The sequence below is a fragment of the Mustela nivalis genome (genome assembly GCF_964662115.1).
Source record: "Mustela nivalis genome assembly, chromosome: 9".
In the NCBI taxonomy this organism is placed as follows: domain Eukaryota; kingdom Metazoa; phylum Chordata; class Mammalia; order Carnivora; family Mustelidae; genus Mustela; species Mustela nivalis.
In genome coordinates, this window is record NC_139028.1 from 71274631 (window position 1) to 71296937 (window position 22307).

General features: G+C 43.4%; 1 protein-coding gene and 1 long non-coding RNA gene across 5 annotated transcripts in view; one reads left to right on the top strand and one right to left on the bottom strand.

Moving 5' to 3' along the window:
* LOC309840741 lies at positions 1 to 15999 on the bottom strand. The gene is made up of 2 exons (XR_014298768.1): positions 15879 to 15999; positions 1 to 275 (listed from the first exon to the last, which is right to left on the bottom strand). It is a non-coding gene; the product is annotated as an uncharacterized lncRNA (long non-coding RNA).
* The window catches only part of WEE1 (WEE1 G2 checkpoint kinase), an 18183-nt gene continuing 11012 nt past the window's right edge, over positions 15137 to 22307 (top strand). For 2 of the 4 annotated variants that reach the window (XR_014298753.1, XM_082683097.1), the window contains exons 1-5: positions 15139 to 16757; positions 18237 to 18442; positions 19129 to 19192; positions 19393 to 19565; positions 20252 to 20373. Coding sequence is in view for 3 of the 4 variants with exons in the window: in XM_082683097.1 (XP_082539223.1) it covers positions 16182 to 16757; positions 18237 to 18442; positions 19129 to 19192; positions 19393 to 19565; positions 20252 to 20373 (1141 nt within the window). In the remaining variant the exon portion in view is untranslated. Of the gene's footprint in view, positions 16758 to 18236; positions 18443 to 19128; positions 19193 to 19392; positions 19566 to 20251; positions 20374 to 22307 lie in introns of all 4 variants that reach the window. The other 2 variants (XM_082683095.1, XM_082683096.1) reach the window with 2 other exon arrangements.

Genomic DNA, 22307 nt, shown 5'->3' on the forward strand with positions numbered 1-22307 from the left:
TAATTTTGGAAGAGCAGATTCAGAAAATAGAAGTTTTATTTGCACTGTATATTCCAGTGTGACATTTCCCCTTCTGGAGCATGAGCTATGGACAGCCGTACATCGGAGGCAAGAGAGTGCTGACTGACTAGAGCTGAGGAAAGAGGCAGAACTACAGCCATCTGATGCTAGCTTCATGCTCTGGACCACAGGACGACAGGGCTACCACAGGCTCTTCTGCAAGTCTGTGTTCTCCTGCCATCACTTTCCATTGTGCTCTGTCTGCCAACCATGGGCTGTGAGTGGAACAAGACACACACACTCACTGATCAGCCTGGTGACCCTCAGTTACATGCAGGGTACCCGCCCAAGACAGTGTGTTAGTAAATACGAGGAGCTCTGTGCTTTCTCTGTGCTCTCTCCCAGGGCAATCTGTAGTCATTGTAACTTAGCTACTGATCATCACGACCAGCAACCTTCTGGAGGGAGTGATGCTTGCCCATTCCAACTACTTATTTTGGGGACGCCTGGCTGGCTCAGCTGGAAGAGCTTATGACTCTTGATCTCAGGGTTGTGAGTTCAAGCCCCATATTGGGTGTAGAGATTAAAATACATAAACTAAAAAATACATAAACTTGAAAAATTAAAAAAAAAAAAGATTACTCAGGAAAAGAGTAAAAGCAAACAGCTCACTGGCAGAGCATTCAAGATCTCCTCCATCTCACTTTCCAAATTCACAGCAGCCTTGAATAAAACGAAGAATTGTGACTCTTCGAAAGAGAGGAGAAATACTATATAAGGTTTGAAACGCTCTCTTAACACATGGTCACGGTTCCAAATCCTCTCCAGTGTTGTAAAACAAAAGACTGTGACCCCAGTAAATGTTAAAATGAATTACTGAGAAGGAAAGACAGAGTTTAATTAAATAGTTAAAAGATAAATTATAGGCATAAGGAAAATTTTGGGTTGACAGAAACATTCTAAAACTAGATTGTGGTGAGGGCACATAACTATAAATTCACTAAAAATCACTGAATTGTACACTTTCATAGGTGAATGTTATGGTATGCAAATTTACCTCAATAAAGATGTTAAAAAAAAACTTTTTTAAAAATTATGGTTCATCTAGACAACGGAATACTATGCAGCCTTTACAAAGAATGGGGGCATCTAGCTAGCTCAGTTGGTGGAATATGTGACTTTTGAGGGTCATGAGCTTGAGCCTCCTATGGGTGTAGCAATTACTAAAAAAAAAAAAAAATAATAAACTTCAAACAAAATAAAAAGAATGAACGGACTAGTCCTATATATATTAACATGCAGCAACATCCAAGAAACAGTAAATGCAAAAGCAAGGTGCAGAGCAGTACTCATAATATGCTACAAGTTCTTATACAAATATTTAAAAGATTTCATGTATTTGCATAGACCATTTCTGAAAAGATAGACAAGAATATAATAATGCTGGTTGCCCCTGAGGAACAGGCTAGAAGCTGGAGTTGAAAGGGAGGCTCACCTTCGACTATATACCTTTTTGTACCTTTTGAATTTTGTATTATGAGCTTTTTATTACCTAAAAATGGATAAATCTCAGTCTCAATGATAGACCTTTCACCTCTACCTGTAGCACTTTGTTGAAAAGATTGTCTATGTTTGGTCACCAAATTTGTGCTACAGGCCTTCATTAAATATAAAGTTGGCTGGTGCAAGTTGATTTTAGTAAAATAGTTTGAATTTAGCCTTCAGCATTAGGTTGGAAGTGTAAAAGTGTGACTGGCTTTTAGCAATACTTTTTTTTTTTAAGATTTACTTATTTGAGAGAGAGAGAGTAGTAGGAGGGAGGGGCAAAGCAGGAAGGAGGCAGTCTTAAGCAGACTCCCTGAACAGTGCAGAGCCCGACCCAGGCTCCATCTCATAACCCTGAGCTAAAACCAAGAGCTGGGGTGCCACCCAGGTACCCCTAGTGATAACATCTTTTAAGGACCAGTGGACTACTTATCTGGTCTCATCCCTGAATATCCAACCATTTGCAATGCCAGAACTGTAGCCAGTTGTCCCCATACATAGAAAGGGCCCACTGGTCACTGCTCCAGGACAACCTGAGGTAATGGACATGCAGGGGACATTGCTGTTTGGATCCATGAGAGAAGTCCTGTGCTTTCCTTGACCTGACAAAGGACCCAATTTCTTTCCAGTTTCCTTGGCAACTCACAAGGCTGACAGTACAACCTCGGTCCCTTTGTCTACCATCTGTGTGTGCTACTACTCTGGCAAAGTTCAAAAAAAACCTCTGCCTGGAGAGGTTAAAAAAGATGTTGCCTTTAACTTTGGCTAACTTCTTTCTTCTTCATTGTGTATCAGGAGAACATGATGAAGGAATAAAGCTCACTGTTTCTTACTATATATTTTTTAATTAATTAACTAATTTATTTTGAGAGAGAGTATGAGCAGGGAGAGGAGCATTGGAGAGGGAGAGAATCTCAAGCAGACTGGGCGTGGATGTGGGGCTCGATCCCAGACCCCTGAGATCACGACCTGAGCTGACATCAAGAGTCCCACGTTTAACTGACTGAGCTGCCCAGGCACCTCTCTTACTCATAGGGTATGTTCTATGAGTAAGGACTCACTCATTCAGAGGAAAAAGAGCCTGAATCTAGGCAGTTGGTCCTTAGTCACCCTGATGCACTCAAACTAGGAAAATTTTCAAGTTCTCTTAAACAACCCTTCGATCAGCAACAAACCAAAACTGAATTACAGACTCATTTTAACTATGTAGCAATGAGAAGGTATGAACTTCAACTACATGTGAAAGTATGGATGATGTCCACAAATATAATGCTGAGCAGTGGGAACTAGACACAGAAGAGCTCAGGCAAAGCTATTCTTGTCATCTGAAGTCAGGAGAGTGGACACCCCTGGCAAGGAGGTGGGTGAGGGATGGGTGGAGAGCCCAGAGGCGTGCCGGCCGGGCCAGTTTCGTTAGTGTGCACACAGGACCCTGTGTTTAGAAAGATCCCATGGTGAGGGATGACTGGGCGGCTCAGTCGGTTAAGTGGCTGCCTTTGGCTCAGGTCCTCATCCCAGGGTCCTGGGGTAGGTCCCCAGTGTTGATCTCCCAGCAGGGAGCCTGCTTCTCCCTCTGCCTGACGCTTCCACTGCTTGTGCACTCTGGCTCCCTCTCTCTCTGAGATTTTAACAAAATCTTAAAAAAAAAAAAAAAAAAAAAGAAAGAAAGAAAGAAAAGAAAAGAAAGATCCCACACTGGCTTTAATGATCTGCTGTCACGCATCTTATAGGTCTTAATAAATGTGAATATTATATTTCCATTTCTCACCAGGCTCTATAAATTATGTAGTAGCCCTGGGTATTGGTAATATCCTTTCTTTCTTCCTTTCTTCTCTCTCTCACTCTCTCTCTCTCTCTCTCTTTCTTTAGATTTTATTAATTTACTTGACAGAGAGAGCACAAGTAGGGGGAGAGGTAGAGGGAGAAGCAAGCTCCCTGCTGAGCAGGAAGCCGGATCCAGGGGACCCAGGGCTCTATCTCAGGACCCCGCGATCATGACTTGAACCAAAGGCAGATGCTTAAACAAATGAGCTACCCAGGTGCCCCAGTTAGTTAATCTAGGTGTTGAATTTGTGAATATTCACTAAACTGTACATATATTGGTGTGTTTGCCTTTCTGTTTGTGTATCATACTTCAGCACAAAATTTTAAAAACTGAATTATAGGCTATTTTAAAAATAACTCAATGAAAATGGAATGCTGCCACAGTTGTATTCACAAGAAAATGGATGGCTCTAAACACTTTAATTGCTAAATAAGAAAAAAGAAAAGTTTATTAAGAAAGCAGACAACAGGGACGCCTGGGTGGCTCAGGTGGTTAAGCAGCTGCCTTCGGTTCAGGTCATGATCCCAGCATCCTGGGATCGAGTCCCACATCGGGCTCCTTGCTTGGCAGGCAGCCTGCTTCTCCCTCTGCCTCTGCCTGCCTCTCTGTCTGCCTGTGCTCGCTCTCTCTCCCTCTCTCTCTCTGACAAATAAATAAAATCTTAAAAAAAAAAAAAAGAAAGAAAGAAAGCAGACAACACAGGAAATTAGAAGGGGGAAAAAAAAGCCACAGCAGAAAGCGAAATGCAAAGACAGTGAAAGGAGTTAACAAAGACACAAGAAACGTGAACGATTTCAGAATCAGAGAAGAGACATGACTGATGAATAAATCTAAGATCTAGTTCTTTGGGTTGGGAGGAAGCAAACAACAAAACTGATAAGCCACCAGCTAACATAATAAAAAAGAAAGACAAAATAGAAATGCACAAATTAGGAATGAGGAAGCGTTTACAGATGGGTATAGAAAAAATGGGAAATACAAGGGAGAGGGTTCAGTCAGCATTTATCCGATTCTACCTATGCTAATGTAATTTAAAATCTAAATGAGGGGCGCCTGGGTGGCTCCGATGGTTGGGTCCTGCCTTGGGCTCAGGTCCTGATCTCCGGGTGCTGGGATCAAGCCTTGCATAAGGCTTCCAGCTCAGCAGAGAGTGTGCTTCTCCCTCTCCCCCTGCTCATATGTGCTCTCTCTCTGTATCATTCTGTCTCAAATGAATAAATAAAATCTTTTAAAAATCTGAATGAAATGGGTAATGCTCAGGAAATATAAATTACCAATAGGGACTCAAAGAAAAGAGAAAATCTAAAAACAAATAATCATAGGCAAAAACTGTCAAAAGCTATACATCTCAAAAAAAAAAAAAAAAAAGCAGAACCTAGATATGTTCATGAGCAACTTCTTTCAAACTTTCAGGAAATTAATCATTCTTACTATTAAAGCTACTCCAAAACATAGAGAAAGAAGTAAATAGCCCAGTATTTCATGAAGCCAAAATTTTATAAATTATCTTATAAAAAATCTTATAAATCTTATAAAATCTTATAATCAAGCCCCACATCAGGCTCTCTGCTCAGCAGGGAGCCTGCTTCCCCCTCTCTCTCTCTGCCTGCCTCTCTGCCTACTTGTGATCTCTGTCTGTCAAATAAAAAGTAAAATCTTAAAAAAAAAAAGATTGTACAACAGAAAAACTAGGGAGCAGTCCTATTTATAAATACAGATGCAAAATGCCTAGATTAAATATATGAATATAATTTTCCAGGGTATTTTGAAAATGACTTGACTAAACACATTTATTTGTTTCAGGAATGATAGAGTAGTATAAAGAAATCCATTAATCCAATTCACAATAGAGATAAATCAAAATAGGAAAAAGCAAAATGATTAAGAGAAATGCTAAAAATTTAATATTTATTCCTAACAAATATTCTGATAAAAGGAAAAGAAGACTTCTTTAACATAACACAGGTAGAAATCCTGTGCCTCTGTACTCACACACGTGTATACATCCATCAACCAGTATTACTTTTTGGGTGTGTATATATGTATGTATGTATGTATTTAAAGTAAGCTCTATGCCCAGCATGGGACTTGAACTCACAACCCTGTGATCAAGGGTTGCATGCTTTACTGACTGAAAGAGCCAGACGCCCCGGGCAGTATTACTTTTTTTTTTTTTAAGATTTTATTTATTTGACACATCACAAGTAGGCAGAGAGGCAGGCAGAGAGAGAAGCAGGCTCTCTGCTGAGCAGAGAGCCCAATGTGGGGCTCGATCCCAGGACCCTGGGACCATGACCTGAGCCGAAAGCAGAGGCTTTAGCCCACCGAGCCACCCAGGCACCCCAGTATTACTCTTAATATTACCATTAAAGTCAGGAGGACGACAAGGCTCCTCACCACCTCTCCTATTATTAGCACTGTGCTCTAACCAACTGAGCTAACCAGCCATTGAACACCTCTCCTATTATTTAATGTTGTTCTGCAAGTGCTAGTTAATACAATTAGACAATACAACCAAAGAAGTCATAAACACCAGAAGAGTTATTATTAATTATATGATTGTCTACCTAGAAATCAGAATAATCGACTGAAGAATTATTAGAAACTGTGTAAGGCCACAAAACATTTTTTTTAAAGATTTTATTTATTTATTTGACAGAGAGAAATCACAAGTAGTTGGAGAGGCAGGCAGAGAGAGAGAGAGAGGAGGAAGCAGGCTCCCTGCTGAGCAGAGAGCCCCACGCGGGACTCGATCCCAGGAACCTGAGATCATGACCTGAGCCGAAGGCAGCGGCCCAACCCACTGAGCCACCCAGGCGCCCCACTTTTTTTTTTTTTTAAGATTTTATTTATTTGACAGAGAGAGACACAGAGAGAGACACAGAGAGAGAGAGAGGGAACACAAGCAGGAGGAGCGGGAGAGGGAGAAGCAGGCTTCCCGCTGAGCAGGGAGCCCGATGTGGGGCTTGATCCCAGGACCCTAGGATCATGACACGAGTCGAAGACAGACGCTTAACAACTGAGCCACCCAGGTGCCCCAGAACATTTTTTGAGTATTTATTTTATACTGGCCATTTTTCTGTGCTGTATGTTGTTTCTAACAACTGGTTGACAAGCATATGGATACACAGGGCCAGGGGAAGTCAGAGGATTTTGTTAGTAGCAGTGGGGAGTAAGGGTGGGCACCAAACACTTAAGGGTTAACTACTTCAGAAACCTTGATGGCCATGCAGGTGGTTTGGTCAACACTGGCAGGAACCCGTGTGAGCAACCCCATTCCCCAAACTGAGCTCCTGGCTCGATTATATTCTGGAGCTGGGAACCATGGATGAAGCCTTTTTATTCTGCCCTTAGAAGTGAGCCTGTTGGGACGCCTGGGTGGCTCAGTTGGTTGAGCAGCTGCCTTCGGCTCAGGTCATGATCCCAGTGTCCTGGGATCGAGTCCCGCATCGGGCTCCTTGCTCCACGGGGAGTCTGCTTCTCCCTCTGACTCTGCCTTCCACTCTATCTGCCTGTGCTCGCTCTCCCTCTGAAAAATAAATAAATAAAATCTTTAAAAAAAAAAAAGAAGTGAGCCTGTAATAAATCAGAGTGGTCCTGGAAGCCCTCTTCCTTATCAGCATCTCGCCACAGACTGCAGCCAGAGCACAATGTTGCTTGTGTGAGAAGAGAAGGAAGACCAGTCCAGATGAAGTAACTGGGCTCAGAAAACAGAAGCTCAGGACCCTTTCTCAAGAGCAAAAGGAAGGGGGCGGGGGGATAGGGATGTGGGGAAGCGAGGAGAGGGGAGGAGGGCTCAGACATCAGCGGCCTAAGAGGAGAGCTCCAAGTACATCAGAAAAGGCAAGGGTATACTTCCCTGGCAGTGGAGAGACCATGATCATGAAGGTGGTTTTCCCAGGGCGAGACTTATCTATTGCACCCTTGTGATTCCCCCAGATGTGGGAAATTCTACTGCATAATTTGTGGTCATGGGCGACTGCATTTGTGCTCTCCCCTGACTGGAGAAAAAAAAAAAAAAAGACAAAGGTATGGTTCTTTAGGACTTGTGTCTTTTTTTTTTTTAAGATTTTATTTATTTATTTATTTATTAAGATTTTTATTTATTTATTTGACAGAGAGAAATTACAAGTACACTGAGAGGCAGGCAGAGAGAGAGAGAGAGAGAAGGAAGCAGGCTCCCTGCTGAGCAGAGAGCCCGATGCGGGACTCGATCCCAGGACCCTGAGATCATGACCTGAGCCGAAGGCAGTGGCTTAACCCACTGAGCCACCCAGGCGCCCCAAGATTTTATTTATTTGACAGAGAACACAAGTAGGCGGAATGGCCATCAGAGAGAGAGAAAGAGAGAAAGGGAAGCAGGCTCCCTGTTGAGCAGAGAGTCTGATGCAGGGCTCGATCCCAGGACCCTGAGACCATGACCTGAGCTGAGGGCAGAGGTTTAACTCACTGAGCCACCCAGGTGCCCCAGGACTTGTGTCCTAATCCTGTCTGCCCCATTCTGTTTTTAGAGACTGCAGTAAGGCCTACCTTACTCTTTAGTTAGGCTCTTTCTTTAGTTGGCACCTAGGCACTTCGACTTGTTCTCTCATCCAATCCATACAACAACTCTTTAACAGGTGGTTGGTTTTGGGGTTTTTTGTTTTTTGTTTTTTTGGACACTTTTGTGTATTTCCTTAGATGTCTTCTGTGGGATAAATATATTTGTTCAGGAATTTTTTTTTTTAAATTGAATCATTCTGCAGTTTTTGTAACTTTTTTTCATCTTATCTTAGCTATCTTTTCATTCAGTACATACAGCCCTCTCATTATTTTGCAGAGTGTGGTTACTGACAGACATTTGGGTGGTCTGCAGTTTTGGGTATTAGAAACAATGCCTAGAATATACATCCTCCAGATGTCATTTGGCTGATTCCCTCACTTCATGCAGATTCCTGCTCAATGCTGCCTTCTCAAAAAACCCTTCCTACATGACACGATATAAAATAGCATTTCCATCCAACCCTCTACCACTTCTTAATCTATTTCCCTTTTTGATGGCACTTATCACTATGTGATTTTTTTTTTTGTACATTTGCTCACTTATGCATTGTGTTTCTCCACCAGAGGCCTCACAATTTTCATGAAAGTAAGGACTTTGTTTTATTTCACTCATGTGTGCCCAGGGATGTGCCCGAAGATGTGCCAAGCTCAGAGGAGAATCTCCCTAAGTATTCCCTGAATGAACTAATAGAACAATAAACATACTTTTACATATTTTTTTGCAAATCTGTGCAAACATTTCAGTAGAATTGCTAGGCCAAAGAGTATACATACTTAAATTATAACAGAAACCATCAAAACAATCTTTTTTTTAAAGATTGATTTATTGATTGAGAGAAAAGGTGGGGAGGGGCAGAGGGAGAGGGAACCAGAGAGGGAAAGAATCTCTAGCAGACTCTCCACTGAGTGTGGAGCTGGAGGCGGGGCTCCAGCTCAGGGTCCTGAGATGGGTCTCATGACCCTGAGCTGAAATCAGGAGTTTGGATGCTTAGGGGCCCCTGGGTAGCTTAGTCGTTAAGCGTCTGCCTTCAGCTCAGGTCAAGATCTCAGGGTCCTGGGATGGAGACCCACATCAGGCTCCCTGGAGGGAGCCTGCGCCCCCCTCCCCATGTCCCTCCAAGTTTCCCTCCTCTTGCTCACCCTCTCCCTGTCCCCCCTCTGTCCCTCTCACCTTGCTAATGCATGCACTCTCTCTCTCTCATAAATAAATGAAATCTTTAAAAGAAAAAAAGTTGAATGCTTAACTAACTGAGCCACCTAGTCACCCCCAAAACAATCTTTTTTAAAAATGGTGCCAATTTATACCCACCCCCCACATAGTAGACAAGAATGCATTTCCCTACACCCTACACAACACAAGATAACATCAATCCTTATAGCATTTCCTCTTGAGTTTAAAATGTAAAATACATGTGGATTTTATGTAAAACAAAAAAGTAAAAGGTGCAAGTCTAACTCTCTGGATCGCACTTCCCTCACTCATACCAGATAAGGTGTATGGCCTGCTGTCAGAATCCTAGCATCACACTGCATGACTGTCTGACTCACCGGCTGGGGCCAGCAACCTTACCTTCATCATGTCTTTTTTTTTCAAGATTTTATTTATTTATTTGACAGAGAGAGAGAGAGACAGAGAAGGAACATAAGCAGTGGGAGCGGGAGAGGGAAAAGCAGACTTCCTGCTGAACAGGGAGCCTGATGTAGGGCTTGATCCCAGACTCTGGGATCATGAGCTGAGTCAAAGGCAGACGCTTAACAACTGAGCCACCCAGGCGCCCACCTTCATCATGTCTTACTGTTCATTCTCACCCTCACCTTACCCCACTCCTGCTGAAGTAGAAGGAGCTAGTCTGAAAGCCAGTAGTAATACAGTCTCCAGAATATAGTCTCAGTAGTCCTAGCGCTATGGTGTAGGTAGGCATCGAACCTATCTGGCTTTCATTTCCTTCTGTAAAGTGCGAATAAAATACTTCTTTCATTAGTACTTTAGAGAGTAAATAAGGTGCGCCTGGGTGCCTCAGTTGTTAAGCATCTGCCTTTGGCTCAGGGCTTGATCCCAGGACCCAGGGTCCTGGGATCAAGCCCTGAATCAGGCTGCCTGCTCAGCAGGGAGCCTGCTTCTTCCTCTCCCACTCCCCCTGCTTGTGTTCCCTCTCTCGCTGTGTCTCTCTCTGTCAAATAAATAAAATCTTTAATAAGAAATAAATGGAGTGAATAAGATAAATATGTAAAGCGTCTGATTCAGTACCTACCATATAGCAGGTAGTATATCTACCTTTCCCAGCTCCTTCAAGTACCCCAGATCTTTGTAGCACTTAACACATTTCTCATATTCTTTTTTTTTTTTTTGAAGATTTTATTTATTTATTTGACAGACAGAGATTACAAGTAGGCAGAGAGGCAGGCAGAGAGAGAGGAGGAAGCAGGCTCCCTGCTGAGCAGAGAGCCTGATGTGGGGCTGGATCCCAGGACCCTGGGATCATGACCTGAGCCAAAGGCAGAGGCTTTAACCCACTGAGCCACCCAGGCGCCCCCACATTTCTCATATTCTAATCTTCATAAAGTTAATGGGGAATGGGTAGAACATAGATGGTGCTTGAACACAGCAGGCACTTAACAGGTGACTGCCAAGGACAGTTGATTTCTGCATTCAGAACTAGTTTCATCCTTGCTGATATGTTTTTTCCACGTACATATTTACACCACCAATCAGCTGATTGGATCACACACTACCCAATCCTCTCTACCCAATGAGCTATCAAATGAGCTCATCGTAGTCCTGTCTGAGCTGAACAAGGCCTTTTACAGAACTTTAAAACTCACTACTGAGTCATCAAAATAGCAATACCCAAACACACTCCTGTTGCTACACAAAAGAGCAGCATGGGACGTTTGCCTTATCTCCTTTCCCTCTCCTAATGGGACTGAACCCCTTGACTCACTGAAGAAGAGTCATCACATCTTTTGTGCTGCAATAATAAGAACAAAGCTGGCTTAAATAATCACAGTGTGGTCAGCAAACAACAGTAGTCCTTGTGGTTATCCAGGTCATTTCCTGAGCATGTCACTGACCCAAGAGGAGAGGCAATTAATCAATTACTCAAATGTGTATTGAGCACCAGCTTTCTGTTGTGCACTCATGATTCCTCCTGTTTATAACATTTTTGTGAAGTGACCTTTTCAGTTATTGAAACTCACTGACAATGTAGGGAAAAACAACCCTTTGTGCTTCTGCAAAGGGAAAAAAAAGTATTATTGGAGAAAATGGGGCTACTCGGTTCCATCCCAGTAGAAAGGATTTTTAAAATAGCGAAGAGGAAGCATGGTGTTTTGGCTAACTGCTTTATAGAGCTCTAGTTTTAAATATGTTAACTGAGAACTCCTTTCTCATCTAGGACTGATAAGGTCAGTGGTCAGTATTTTTTCTTGGGAAAAGTCTTGAAGTTAGTATCATTGCCAGAGGCGTGGCTGATTGCCATGGACTATCAAGTCTTTCAAGATTCTGAGGCCTGTGTAAGGGCTAAGATAACTGGGAGCAGGCCTGAAGGCTTCTTTCACAAATAAGACCTGTTACAGTCACGGTTTTGGACATGTGTGGATACAACTTTTGAGTACCCCAGCAGGATCTCTCATAGCTGAAGACACTAAAAGAAGAACTGAATAAGAATCTTAGGTCCTCAAACTTTTTGTATGCAGACCATATCATTGATATAATCCATAGTTAAAGGATGTAATGAAATGTGCCCTTTATCTACCTGATATAAATGTTAAAAGGATAAAGAGAAATGGTAGTAGTAGTCTTTAAAGATTAATTAGGCATGACAAGAAATAATATTTATTTCATTAAAATACAAGTTTTCAGCTGGCCACTTTTCCTGAACTATATTTTTCAATTTCTTATTATAGCAATACAGTTGACCCTTGAACCACATAGGTTTGAATTGGGCAGGTCCACTAGTACATGGATTTTTTTTCTATTAATACAGTACACTACTGGAAATGCATTTTTCCCTTACAATTTTTTTAAAATTTTATTTATTTATTTGACAGAGAGAGCATAAGCAGGGGGAGTAGCAGGCAGAGGGAGGAGAAGCATACTCCCTGCAGAGCAAGGAACCTGGTGTGGGGCTTGATCCCAGGACCCCAGGATCATGACCTGAGCTGAAGGCAGACACTTACCCAACTGAATCAACCACTAGCCCCTGGCTGCTTCTGCTTCTTTTTTAAAAATTAGGAATCTAGGCATGCCTGGATGGCTCAGTTAGTTGAGTGTCTGATTCTTAGTTTAGGCTCAGGTCATGATCTCAGGTTATGAAATAGAGCCTCAGGTTGGGCTCTGCACTCAGCACTTGGAGTCCGCTTGAGATTCTCTCTACCCTCATGTGCCCCTCCCCCCAGCGCCCACATACTCTCTCTCTCACACTAGAATAAATAAATACAATCTTAAAAAAAAAAATTAAAAATCTATCAGAGCAGGCTCTTGTTTAGAGAGAGTTATTGTTTCCCAGAATCGAAAGCATAAACTAGAAAAGATTCAGCTTTGCGTAAAGCCTAACTATTCTTACGAAACACTCCTACAGACTATGAAAATTAGTTACTAGTTCTGTAGGATCTTTTATTCAAAAGTACAGGCTTATGTTAATAAGAATATGCATACATATTTATGTGCTTGCATGTATTAAAAGTATTTGGGAGGGTGATTTAGGACTCTCAATTATAAATCTTCAGGGCAGGAATATTGTTTATTTTGCTGCTAAGGTAGGCGAATTGTGCCAACAATGGTGGTATTAAAGCCTTATACTTGCTAAGTCATCTGTCTAAAGGGATAAACTGGTTAAGTTTGTTTTCCCAACACTTAGAGGCAAGATTTTTTACTCAGTTATTACAACATTACCACAAACTTGTGGATTCTGCAAAAGTTGCCTAGCAACATTACAGTTAGGTACAACACTGGGTGGAGAAAGAACAGGAAATTTGAATTAGATGTGCCCTGAGGCAGGTGGGCGTAACCCCATTCTTCCAGTACAGTGAGTCCTGTACTTGGAGGAGCATGAAATTGAAAAAATAAGATCATTTAGAATTTCAGTTAGGACACTGCTGACAGTTCAGCCATAACACTATGGCATGTTGTCAGCTGGAGGGGGTAAGGCCTGGGTTTCTTACTTATTTTGGTACTTTCGTTTTAAAGAACACGGAGATTTTTATTCCAGAAACATTTATTTAAGTACCTTCCCAGGGGCCAAGACACATTGCTGGCTCCTGAAACTCTGAAGATAAATAAAACTTGATCTGAGCCCTGGATGGAAGGGCAGCCAGACAAGTAAACAAAGAGTATTTACATTGTCCATTACAGGTATGGTGGAAAACCTGGTGCACAGTGTCTCTTTTACCTAGAAGTGGAGAAAGTTAAGGAAAGGCTTTAGAGAAGAAATGGTTTTCCAACTGAGCCTTTTTCCCAACTTTTAAAGACACTGCTTCTTTCCTCCAGTCATTCTATACATTCAGTGGAAATTTACCTCTCCCATTCTGTGGGTGGGCTTGGGTGCCAAGTATTCGAAGTACTGGGGCTGTGTACCAAGAACTCTTCCCTTCCCGTTCAAAAGCCAGGCCGTTTTGCTCCAGCCTACTTAAAGGACCTCCCAGTTTAGAGAAGCAGACAGGTGGCATAGTTAAGAGTTGAAAAAAAAAAAAAAAAAGTTAAGGGACAGTTTACCTCCAAGAACAGGCTATACTGGGGTACCTGGGAGACTTCTGTAGCAGTTGAATTTATACTGAGATAGAAAAATAAACCAATCAACAAATATTTAAATAAGGGTTCTGTTATCATTCAGAAGATATTGAAGGCCCAAGCCATGCTAGAACACTGCAATAAACAAAATAGAAAAGGTCCCTACACTCAGAGAGCTCATTTTCTAGAAGGGGATAGTAGTAAACAAAGAATCAACATATTCTGAGATAGATATAAGTATGTCAAGGGAATAAAGCAAGGCGTTGTGGAAGAGTGAAGAGGGAGGGGATGTGAGTTTGCAGGGACAGCAACAGAGGATACAGAATTCCTACATAGGAGGGGGTTTGGAACAACATTCTAGTTGCAGAAGAGGTTATCTATAGGGCTTTAAAGTTTACTTCGAAAACACGATTTTTACATACAACTCATGTTAAAGATCAATAAAAAGTCATTTTCTCAAATTATTTTTATTTACACTCACATGAACTTGAGAAAATCAACTCAATATAGTCAACTAAGCATATCAAAGAAACATATTTGCCATTAGGAGTGAAGGAGAGGAGGTGTTGGAGGGAGAGTGCTAAAAAACCTTTCCTTGGCTTTGGCCTGCAGGCATCAGAGAATACCTCTCCTTTGAAACACACAAAAGGGTAGACACAGTTCCTGTCTTGCAGGAGCTTAACACTGAATTTGGATTAACATGAAAAAAAAAAAAAAAAAAGACATATATCAGGTAGCAAATGTCTGGAGAAGACAGCTGTCTACCCTTCACTGCATCTTCATGTGATAAGTATGGAATTTCCCATGTGATAAATATTAAAGTATGTTCCCATTATTAAAAATCCAGTTTGAGTTTAGCCTCTGAAAAGTGTTAGAACAACATATATGGCAAAGTGTTAGTATTCATAAAGTGCTACAATAAGAAAAAGACAATAGAAAAGTATAAATGGCCACTGGCACAGGAAAACTGTCCAACGATATGTATCAAAACAACAAAATTACATTAGCAAACATTAAATATCCACTTACATCCAGAATTCATGAGCAGTGTACTCTAAGCCACTGCCAATGACAATGTAAATTGTTTTTTTCTGGAGGTTAGTTTGGCAGTTTATATCCTTTGACCCAGTAATTCTCACTTCAGTGAATTTCTTTAAAAAAAAAAAAACAAACAAAAACCCAAACCCTCAAAGAACGCAGAGAAAAAAACCGCATGAGAAGTTAGAATATTCATCACGGGGTTATTTGCAACTGAAAAATTACAAGAAACTTGTCTGTGCAAGATAAAGGGCAGATAAAATCACTATTTGACGGAGTCCTGGGGGAATTTTTTTTCTCAAGTTGCGTTTAAGTTTGCAGAGGGGTGTGCCAATCTTTTTTTGCCAACACTTGCCCACGTGCTGGCAAACCAATATAAACACCGTGGCAGCGTGGTGGGCGCTGGGTTTCGGGCTGGGGCTGGGGCAGACTACGGTGCTGCTGCTGTTTACTCTGGACAAGTGTGTGTGTTGGGGCGGGGGGGGGGGGAGACTGCAAAGGGGGCTACGACCTAGGGGAAGCTCACCTCGCAGAGGACACACCCGACCCTAACAACCATGGGCGGGGGGGGGGAACTGAGGCCTTCCCCACAGCCGGTGCCTCCGCCGCAAGTTCTCGTATGCTGGCTTCCTTGTTGATTACGGTGCCCACGCTAAGCAACCCGCTCAGTTCGCAAAGCTCCCGAGGCCCCAGTCACCATTTCTGGCTCAAAACTCTACGGGGGAACGTGACTGCCACAGCAACGCCCACAACGCCCCAGGCCTGCACCAAAGGGACGCAGGACCCCGAGGCCGGACTCCCTGGGCTGAGCCCAAGGGCCACGGTGGTTCCGCGAACGCTCCGACCCCGCCGGGACCAGAAATGTTCCCCACCCCCCACCTCAGATCCCGAGCGCCTGAGGGAGCGCGGGCAGGTCGCCTCCAGGCTGGCGTTCGGCTGGGCGGGCACCCTTAGCCCCTCCCAGAGAGCTGCCTCGGCTCTCCCGCCCGGCCCCGACCGGGCGGCTCCCGGCACCGCTCCCAGAAGTCCGGCTTCCTCATAGGCCCGCGGCCAGGCCCGCCTGAAGGAGGAGTGGGGGGAGGCGGAACCAGCGGGTTCGCGCCAAAATCGCGTAGTTGATCCCTCCCCCGCGGGCTACGTCGCGCCCTCCTTTTTTTTCAAACCCAGGGCTGGGCGGGGATTGGTCCGTCGGGCACTCACGTGGTTAACGGTCGCGGGAAGCAGCGGAGCCCGAACCTGCGGCTGGACCTGCGGAGACCCCAGCCTCGGTGCTCAGGCCGCCCCGCCTCTGCTGGACAGTCCACGCCGCCGCCGCCGCCGCTACCACCACCGCCGGCGGCAGCCCCGAGCGCCCCGAAGCCGCAGCCCACCACCGCGCAGGTCCGCCGCCGCGGCGACCAGGCGCGCCCAGTCGCACGTGGCGGACCCGCCCCCTGGGCTGTCCGCGTCCTGGACTCCTCCGGCTCCGGCTCTCCGGTCCTCGGCCCCGGTCCCAGGGGCGCGATGAGCTTCCTGAGCCGGCAGCAGCCGCCGCCGCCCCGCCGCCCAGGGGCTACCTGCACTTTGAGGCAGAAGCTGATCTTCTCGCCCTGTAGCGACTGTGAGGAGGAGGAAGAGGAGGAAGAGGAGGAGGGCAGCGGCCACAGCACCGGGGAGGATTCAGCCTTTCAAGAGCCCGACTCGCCGCTGCCGCCCGCTCGTAGCCCCACAGAGCCCGGGCCCGAGCGCCGCCGCTCGCCCGGCCTGGCCCCCGGCAGCCCCGGGGAGCTGGAGGAGGACATGTTGCTGCGGGGCGCCTGTCCGGGCGCGGACGCGCCAGGCGGCGGGGCGGAGGGCGACTCGTGGGAGGAGGAGGGTTTCGGCTCCTCGTCGCCGGTCAAGTCGCCGGCAGCCGCCTACTTCCTGGGCAGCTCGTTCTCGCCGGTGTGCTGCGGCGGCGCGGGGGACGCGTCCCCGCGCCGCTGCGGGGCGCGCCGGGCTAGCGGCGGCCCCTGCTCGCCTCTGCCGGACCACCCAGGCACCCCGCCGCACAAGACCTTCCGCAAGCTGCGGCTCTTCGACACGCCGCACACGCCCAAGGTGAGAGGACGCGGGGCCCCGGGCGCCCCGAGCCCCCGGAGTCCGCGCCCGCCCAGCCTTTTAAAAAGGCCGCGGCGCCGGGAGCTGAGCGCGGCGCTGCCCGGGTTCGGTTACATAACCGCCCGGCCGCACCCCCACTCGTTCCCCTGAGCCGCAACAAAAAGTTGGCAGCCCCTCTTTTTGGCCCTGCCCAGAAGTTGTCCGTTAAGATTATGTAACTGAACAATGGGCCTCTTCTGGAACTTCTTCATCTTTCAAAGGGGTTGATCGGCGCCGTCCAGGTGGCTGATGATTTCACGCCCGTCGAGTGGGGGCCTTTCCGACAGTGTCAGCCCGGAGTGTGGCCCTGATAACGTGGTTTGGAAGGATGTTGGAGTGCTGCTGGCCCGGCCACCTGACACTCCTGAGCGCCGCAGCCATATGGTGCCTTTTAAACGCAGTGGTGGGCCCTGTAATTTGGGCGGCGCACGTAGGAGTTCGGTTAAAAAATTTCATGCGCTTATTGTTTCGTGTCATGACCTTAAGGGGTTAAGTTTGAGGTATGGAGGGGGGCTGCGCTTCGACTCCGGAGAAAAGGCTGGCCTTCCAAGCATTTCCAGTCTTAAAAGACTCCTTAACCCAGAGTAGCATTTAAGCTACTGTCCGTACATGGTATTTATTGGGTGAGCGTTTGTTTACACCCTTGGGTTTGCAGTGCCCATGTGTGGTCCCCCTAACTGTAACGATTAGGGACATCCAGCTGTTAAAAGCCAGCATCGGTGGAGTTTCTTGGACCCTTGTGCTCTCATATTGCTGATAATATATCACAATGAAGGAGGACCTGTTTGTTGAGTAGCAAGTGAGTATGCAGATTAGTACTTCTGAAACTTTAGATGTAGCGGCAGATTTTAAAAGCGGACCCATCACGAAATTGAGACAAGTATCGCGTTTATAAGACTCATATGGAAAATGTACCTTTTTGAGTCCCTTTCAGTACCGTGGGTCGTAAACTTAACGAAGAAGTGTGTTTTTGGAGCGTTACTGTTTATTAGGAACTTGCCCCAAACATGATCCCTCTGGAAGTGAGGGGAGGAGTCCGCCGGAGGTGGTTTTCAGAGCCCTATTTGGATGGGGGGGAAGGGAGCTTTTATGGTGCTCCCTGACTGCTTTCTATTTTTAGATGGAATGAAAGTTTTTGTTAACTCCTGGACTCTAGAATAAACTTAATTTCAGTCTGCATTTCTACTGTTTTTAGGGTCAGAGACCTATTTTATGTGGCTATCTGTTTTAGAAAGGGTGGTTTAGAAAGGTGGTTTAGAAAGGTGGTTTAGAAAGGTTTCAGACTGCTGTAGTTATCCACAGTTTGTTTTGCTGGAGATGTGACAGAGGCTTGTGTGTTGCTTTGATCTACACTATCAGACCTGTGAAAGGCTTGAAGGTTGGGTTGAGAAGGCTGTCTGTAGGACTTGGAAACTAAAAATTTCATTTTTCCTGTCCTAGAGTTTGCTCTCCAAAGCACGAGGAATCGATTCCAGCTCTGTTAAACTCCGAGGTGGTTCTCTATTCATGGATACAGAAAAATCAGGAAAAAGGGAATTTGACATGCGACAGACTCCTCAAGTGAATATTAATCCTTTTACCCCAGATTCTGTGTTACTTCATTCTTCAGGACAATGTCGTAGAAGAAAGCGAACACATTGGAATGAGTAAGTTATTTAGTATTCCACAGTGTGGTCCCCAACCACTCACGACTGGTTTGTGGTACTTATCAAAATTCAGTTTCATCTGAATTACATGGAAGTTTGTGCTCTGAAATTTTTCTGTTGCTAGCACCCACTTTCCAGGAGAGGTAGGTGGAAAGTAATCAGCTGTGGAAAAGTAGTGGTGTGAAAAAGGAAGGAATAAAAAGCCTAGATAGCTTGTAGAAAATCTGCTGGTGTCAAAAATGAGGCAGGCAGAGAGAGTTTAATTTTGATATGTGTAGTGGTGTTGGCTTGTAGTTAATAAGTATATTTCAGCAGGGACAGCATTTTCATCAGCTGAGCCATATCTTGTGATTATAAAATTAAGTGCTTATCTTTTTTTATTTAAGATTTTATTTATTTGGGGGAGAGAGAGAGCATGCGCATAAACACAGGCTGTGGAGAGGGGCAGAAGGAGAAGCAGACTCCCCGCTGAGCAGGGAGCTGGACACAGGACTCAGTCCCAGAACCCTGGGATCATGACCCAAGCTGAAGGCTTGCTTAACTGACTGAGCCACCCAGACGCTCTTTCTTGTCTGTTTCTATTCATTAAAATATAATTTCACCGTACACCTATCAGATTAAGTTTTGGATTTCTAGTTGATGTGTCTGTTAGATCTCTTGATGGAAAAATACATAATATTTTTCAGTTCTTGTGGAGAAGACATGGAAGCCAGTGATTATGAGTTTGAAGATGAAACAAGACCTGCTAAAGTAAATATCTTTTCATTTTCTTTTTATTGTTTCTGAGATTTCATTTTCTACTTCTTAACAAGTTTCCATATATACATTTTAAATATCCATTAAAACATAAGATATAATGACTTTTAAGTTTCACATACAGTGCTATCATCATAGCAAAAAATCATTTTTATATTTTTTATTACGTATATGGATACGCTTTTTTATTACAGAGAATTACAATTACTGAAAGCAATATGAAGTCTCGGTATACAACAGAATTTCATGAGCTAGAGAAAATTGGCTCTGGAGAATTTGGTTCAGTGTTTAAGTGTGTGAAGAGGCTGGATGGATGCATTTATGCCATTAAACGATCAAAAAAGCCATTGGCTGGCTCTGTTGATGAGTATGTATTAAAAATTTTGTCTTTTGCTTTTTTATTCCCTATGGTGTTAACAAACCTTAAGGTTTTACATAATCAAGCACTAAGATTCTTTCACTTTTGAGAAGCTATAATAATTTAATCATGTCCTTTTCATTTTTTGCCATTAATTCTTATTGGACTTGGGAGAATTATATGAGTAGTCTGATTTTGAAACCTAACTTTTTTTTTTAAAGACTTTATTTATTTGACAGACAGAGATCACAAGTAGGCAGAGAGGCAGGCAGAGAAAGAGAGAGAGAGAGGGAAGCAGGCTCCCTGCTGAGCAGAGAGCCCCTTGCCAGGACCCTGGGATCATGACCTGAGCCGAAGGCAGAGGCTCCAACCCACTGAGCCACCCAACCGCCCCTTGAAACCTAACTTAAATTTCTTTGTTCTGATAGCATCCATGAATTCAGGGTAAAATGGAGTTTCATTTTTCCCAAGTTCTAGGGCCAGCAAGGTTCCTTATTTGTAACATTCTTCTTTAATGGAATCCTTTAGAAAAATCTGGTACAGAGGTTCTCACCCCCTCTCTCTTAAGCAAGTTATCCTTCAGCATAATGATAGATGACAGAAGTTAAGTTTCTCTTATGAAGTCAGATAAATTTGTTCAGTTTAGGCTTGAACAAAAATGATTTACCATTCTATCAATCTCAAATTTCTCCTAGGCAGAACGCTTTGAGGGAAGTATATGCTCATGCAGTGCTTGGACAACATTCTCATGTAGTTCGATATTTCTCTGCATGGGCAGAAGATGATCATATGCTTATACAGAATGAATATTGTAATGGTGAGTAATATGTTGGTTCTGTTACAGATTTGTGAGCTCAAAAAAATGAACACTGAGGAAATCGTTTTTATTTGAAATCCCGCTCTAATTCTATGCCTCTTTTATCTCTTATAAATTCAAAGAGAGCCTATCTTTTTTATAAATTGAAGAAGCCTAACCTGAGTTTCAGTGAAGTTCATTGCTTACCTGGATATTAAGAAAAGATTGAAAACCTTGTCCCGGTTACTTCAGTAGTAGAATTGTGCATGGTAGTGTGCCTGTTAGTCAAACTGATCTTGAGAGGACAGTGGTCTTGCCATACATAATTTTGGCATCCCTAGCATGTAGCATAGTGTACGTAGGGTATGGTAGTACATAATATAGGTTCAATTCATTTTAGCCTTCCCTTTCCATTTCATTTTATGAAATGAAGTTAAAACTGATGCTGGTTAATCATAAAGTGACTGTAACTCTCCATTGTTCCAACTTCAGCCATTTGTTAAAGTATTCTATAATCTTGCCCCCCATTCCCATTTTTTCCAACCTAGTTTACCATTAGAATCCTCTCACAATTTTCTGTTAAGTTATGCCTTTTGTTCTCTAGCTGTGCCTCTCTCCCTCATTTCGCCCCCAAAACAAGAAAAAAAGCTTCTGTTGAGGGTCAACTTTGGACCTCTGGAGAGCTTTCAATTTTCAAAAAGTCCCTCAAGGACCAACTTTGTTCCCCCCTTCTTAATTAAATCTTTATCAAAACCCTAGTCTCAATTCTGATTCTTGTAAATACCTATTATTAAATAGGTAAATCTTTATATATGCTGGGTTTCCATTTCTCTATATCTTCTGTGAATATTAGAGAATTTGGAATTTAGTGAGCAGTTGGGAGGTGAAAGCAAAGGTTTGTTTCTTTTTTTTTTTATTATTCTCGTTATTTTTTCCTTCAACAAGACCAGCCTTCTCATAGCTTGTTAATAAATAAGTGATGTAGGTAGTGGATTCAGGTTTTCAGTGTTTAAAAACATTGAACAAAATGGAAGTAAAAGATCCATTTCTCACACCTAGCTTTTTGTTGAGTTGTCATTATATTAATTCTCTGTACTTGAAATAACGAAGTGCTAAGTATATAGCATTGGCGCTAATTTGTTTCACACATCTCTTGAAATGTTTCTATTCATATCATCAGAATATTTATGTAGCTATCATGACCTTGTGGACCAATCTGTTTCTTAACCTTCAGTTTTCAGTTACTGCACTTAATATAGGGCAGTTTGACCATGTCTTTTCCACTAGATGTTTGCTAGATGCCATCTTCTGGTTTCTTTCTCCCTTTCACTTTGTTGATGTAGTTGGTCCTCTTAACAAGTATTTCAGTAGAAATCCAGGGATCACACATTTGTAACAATCCACCAAATAATGTGGTTATATAATTCAGATGATTTTGAAAAACTTTGGGCCTGAGGGGATAGGGAGGGGTGAGTTGATGTCCTGCCCTCTCAGATTATAAAGACCTTGTCCTAAAAAACAAAATAAAACAAAACCCTGTCTTGTAATACAGTTAGATTATAAAATAATATTTTGTAACAGTTTATTAATTTGGAACAGTATAAAACACTTAAAGAATACACAGATCTTTAAAAATGACCTGTGTGAAAAGGGTTGCCTCTTAGGTTAGTTGTCTTTTCTGTTTAGATGAAAGGAAATGAAGCTACCTATATACATTCCTAAACTCTTCTATTTCCTTCTGCCATCATTGTTCTCTCCACATAAAGCTTTGACTGTCCTAATAATAGGCCTGATCTTCAGATCGTTTTCCACAGTTCTACGGGAAATCATTGTATTATTTCACTTATACATGGTGATTAACTGATGTCCTTTATCGTTACTAAGTTTCCTTATTATCTCAAACAGTCATTTACATTTTAAGCCTTTTGTCTTGGTTTGGTGATAGACTGAAATTT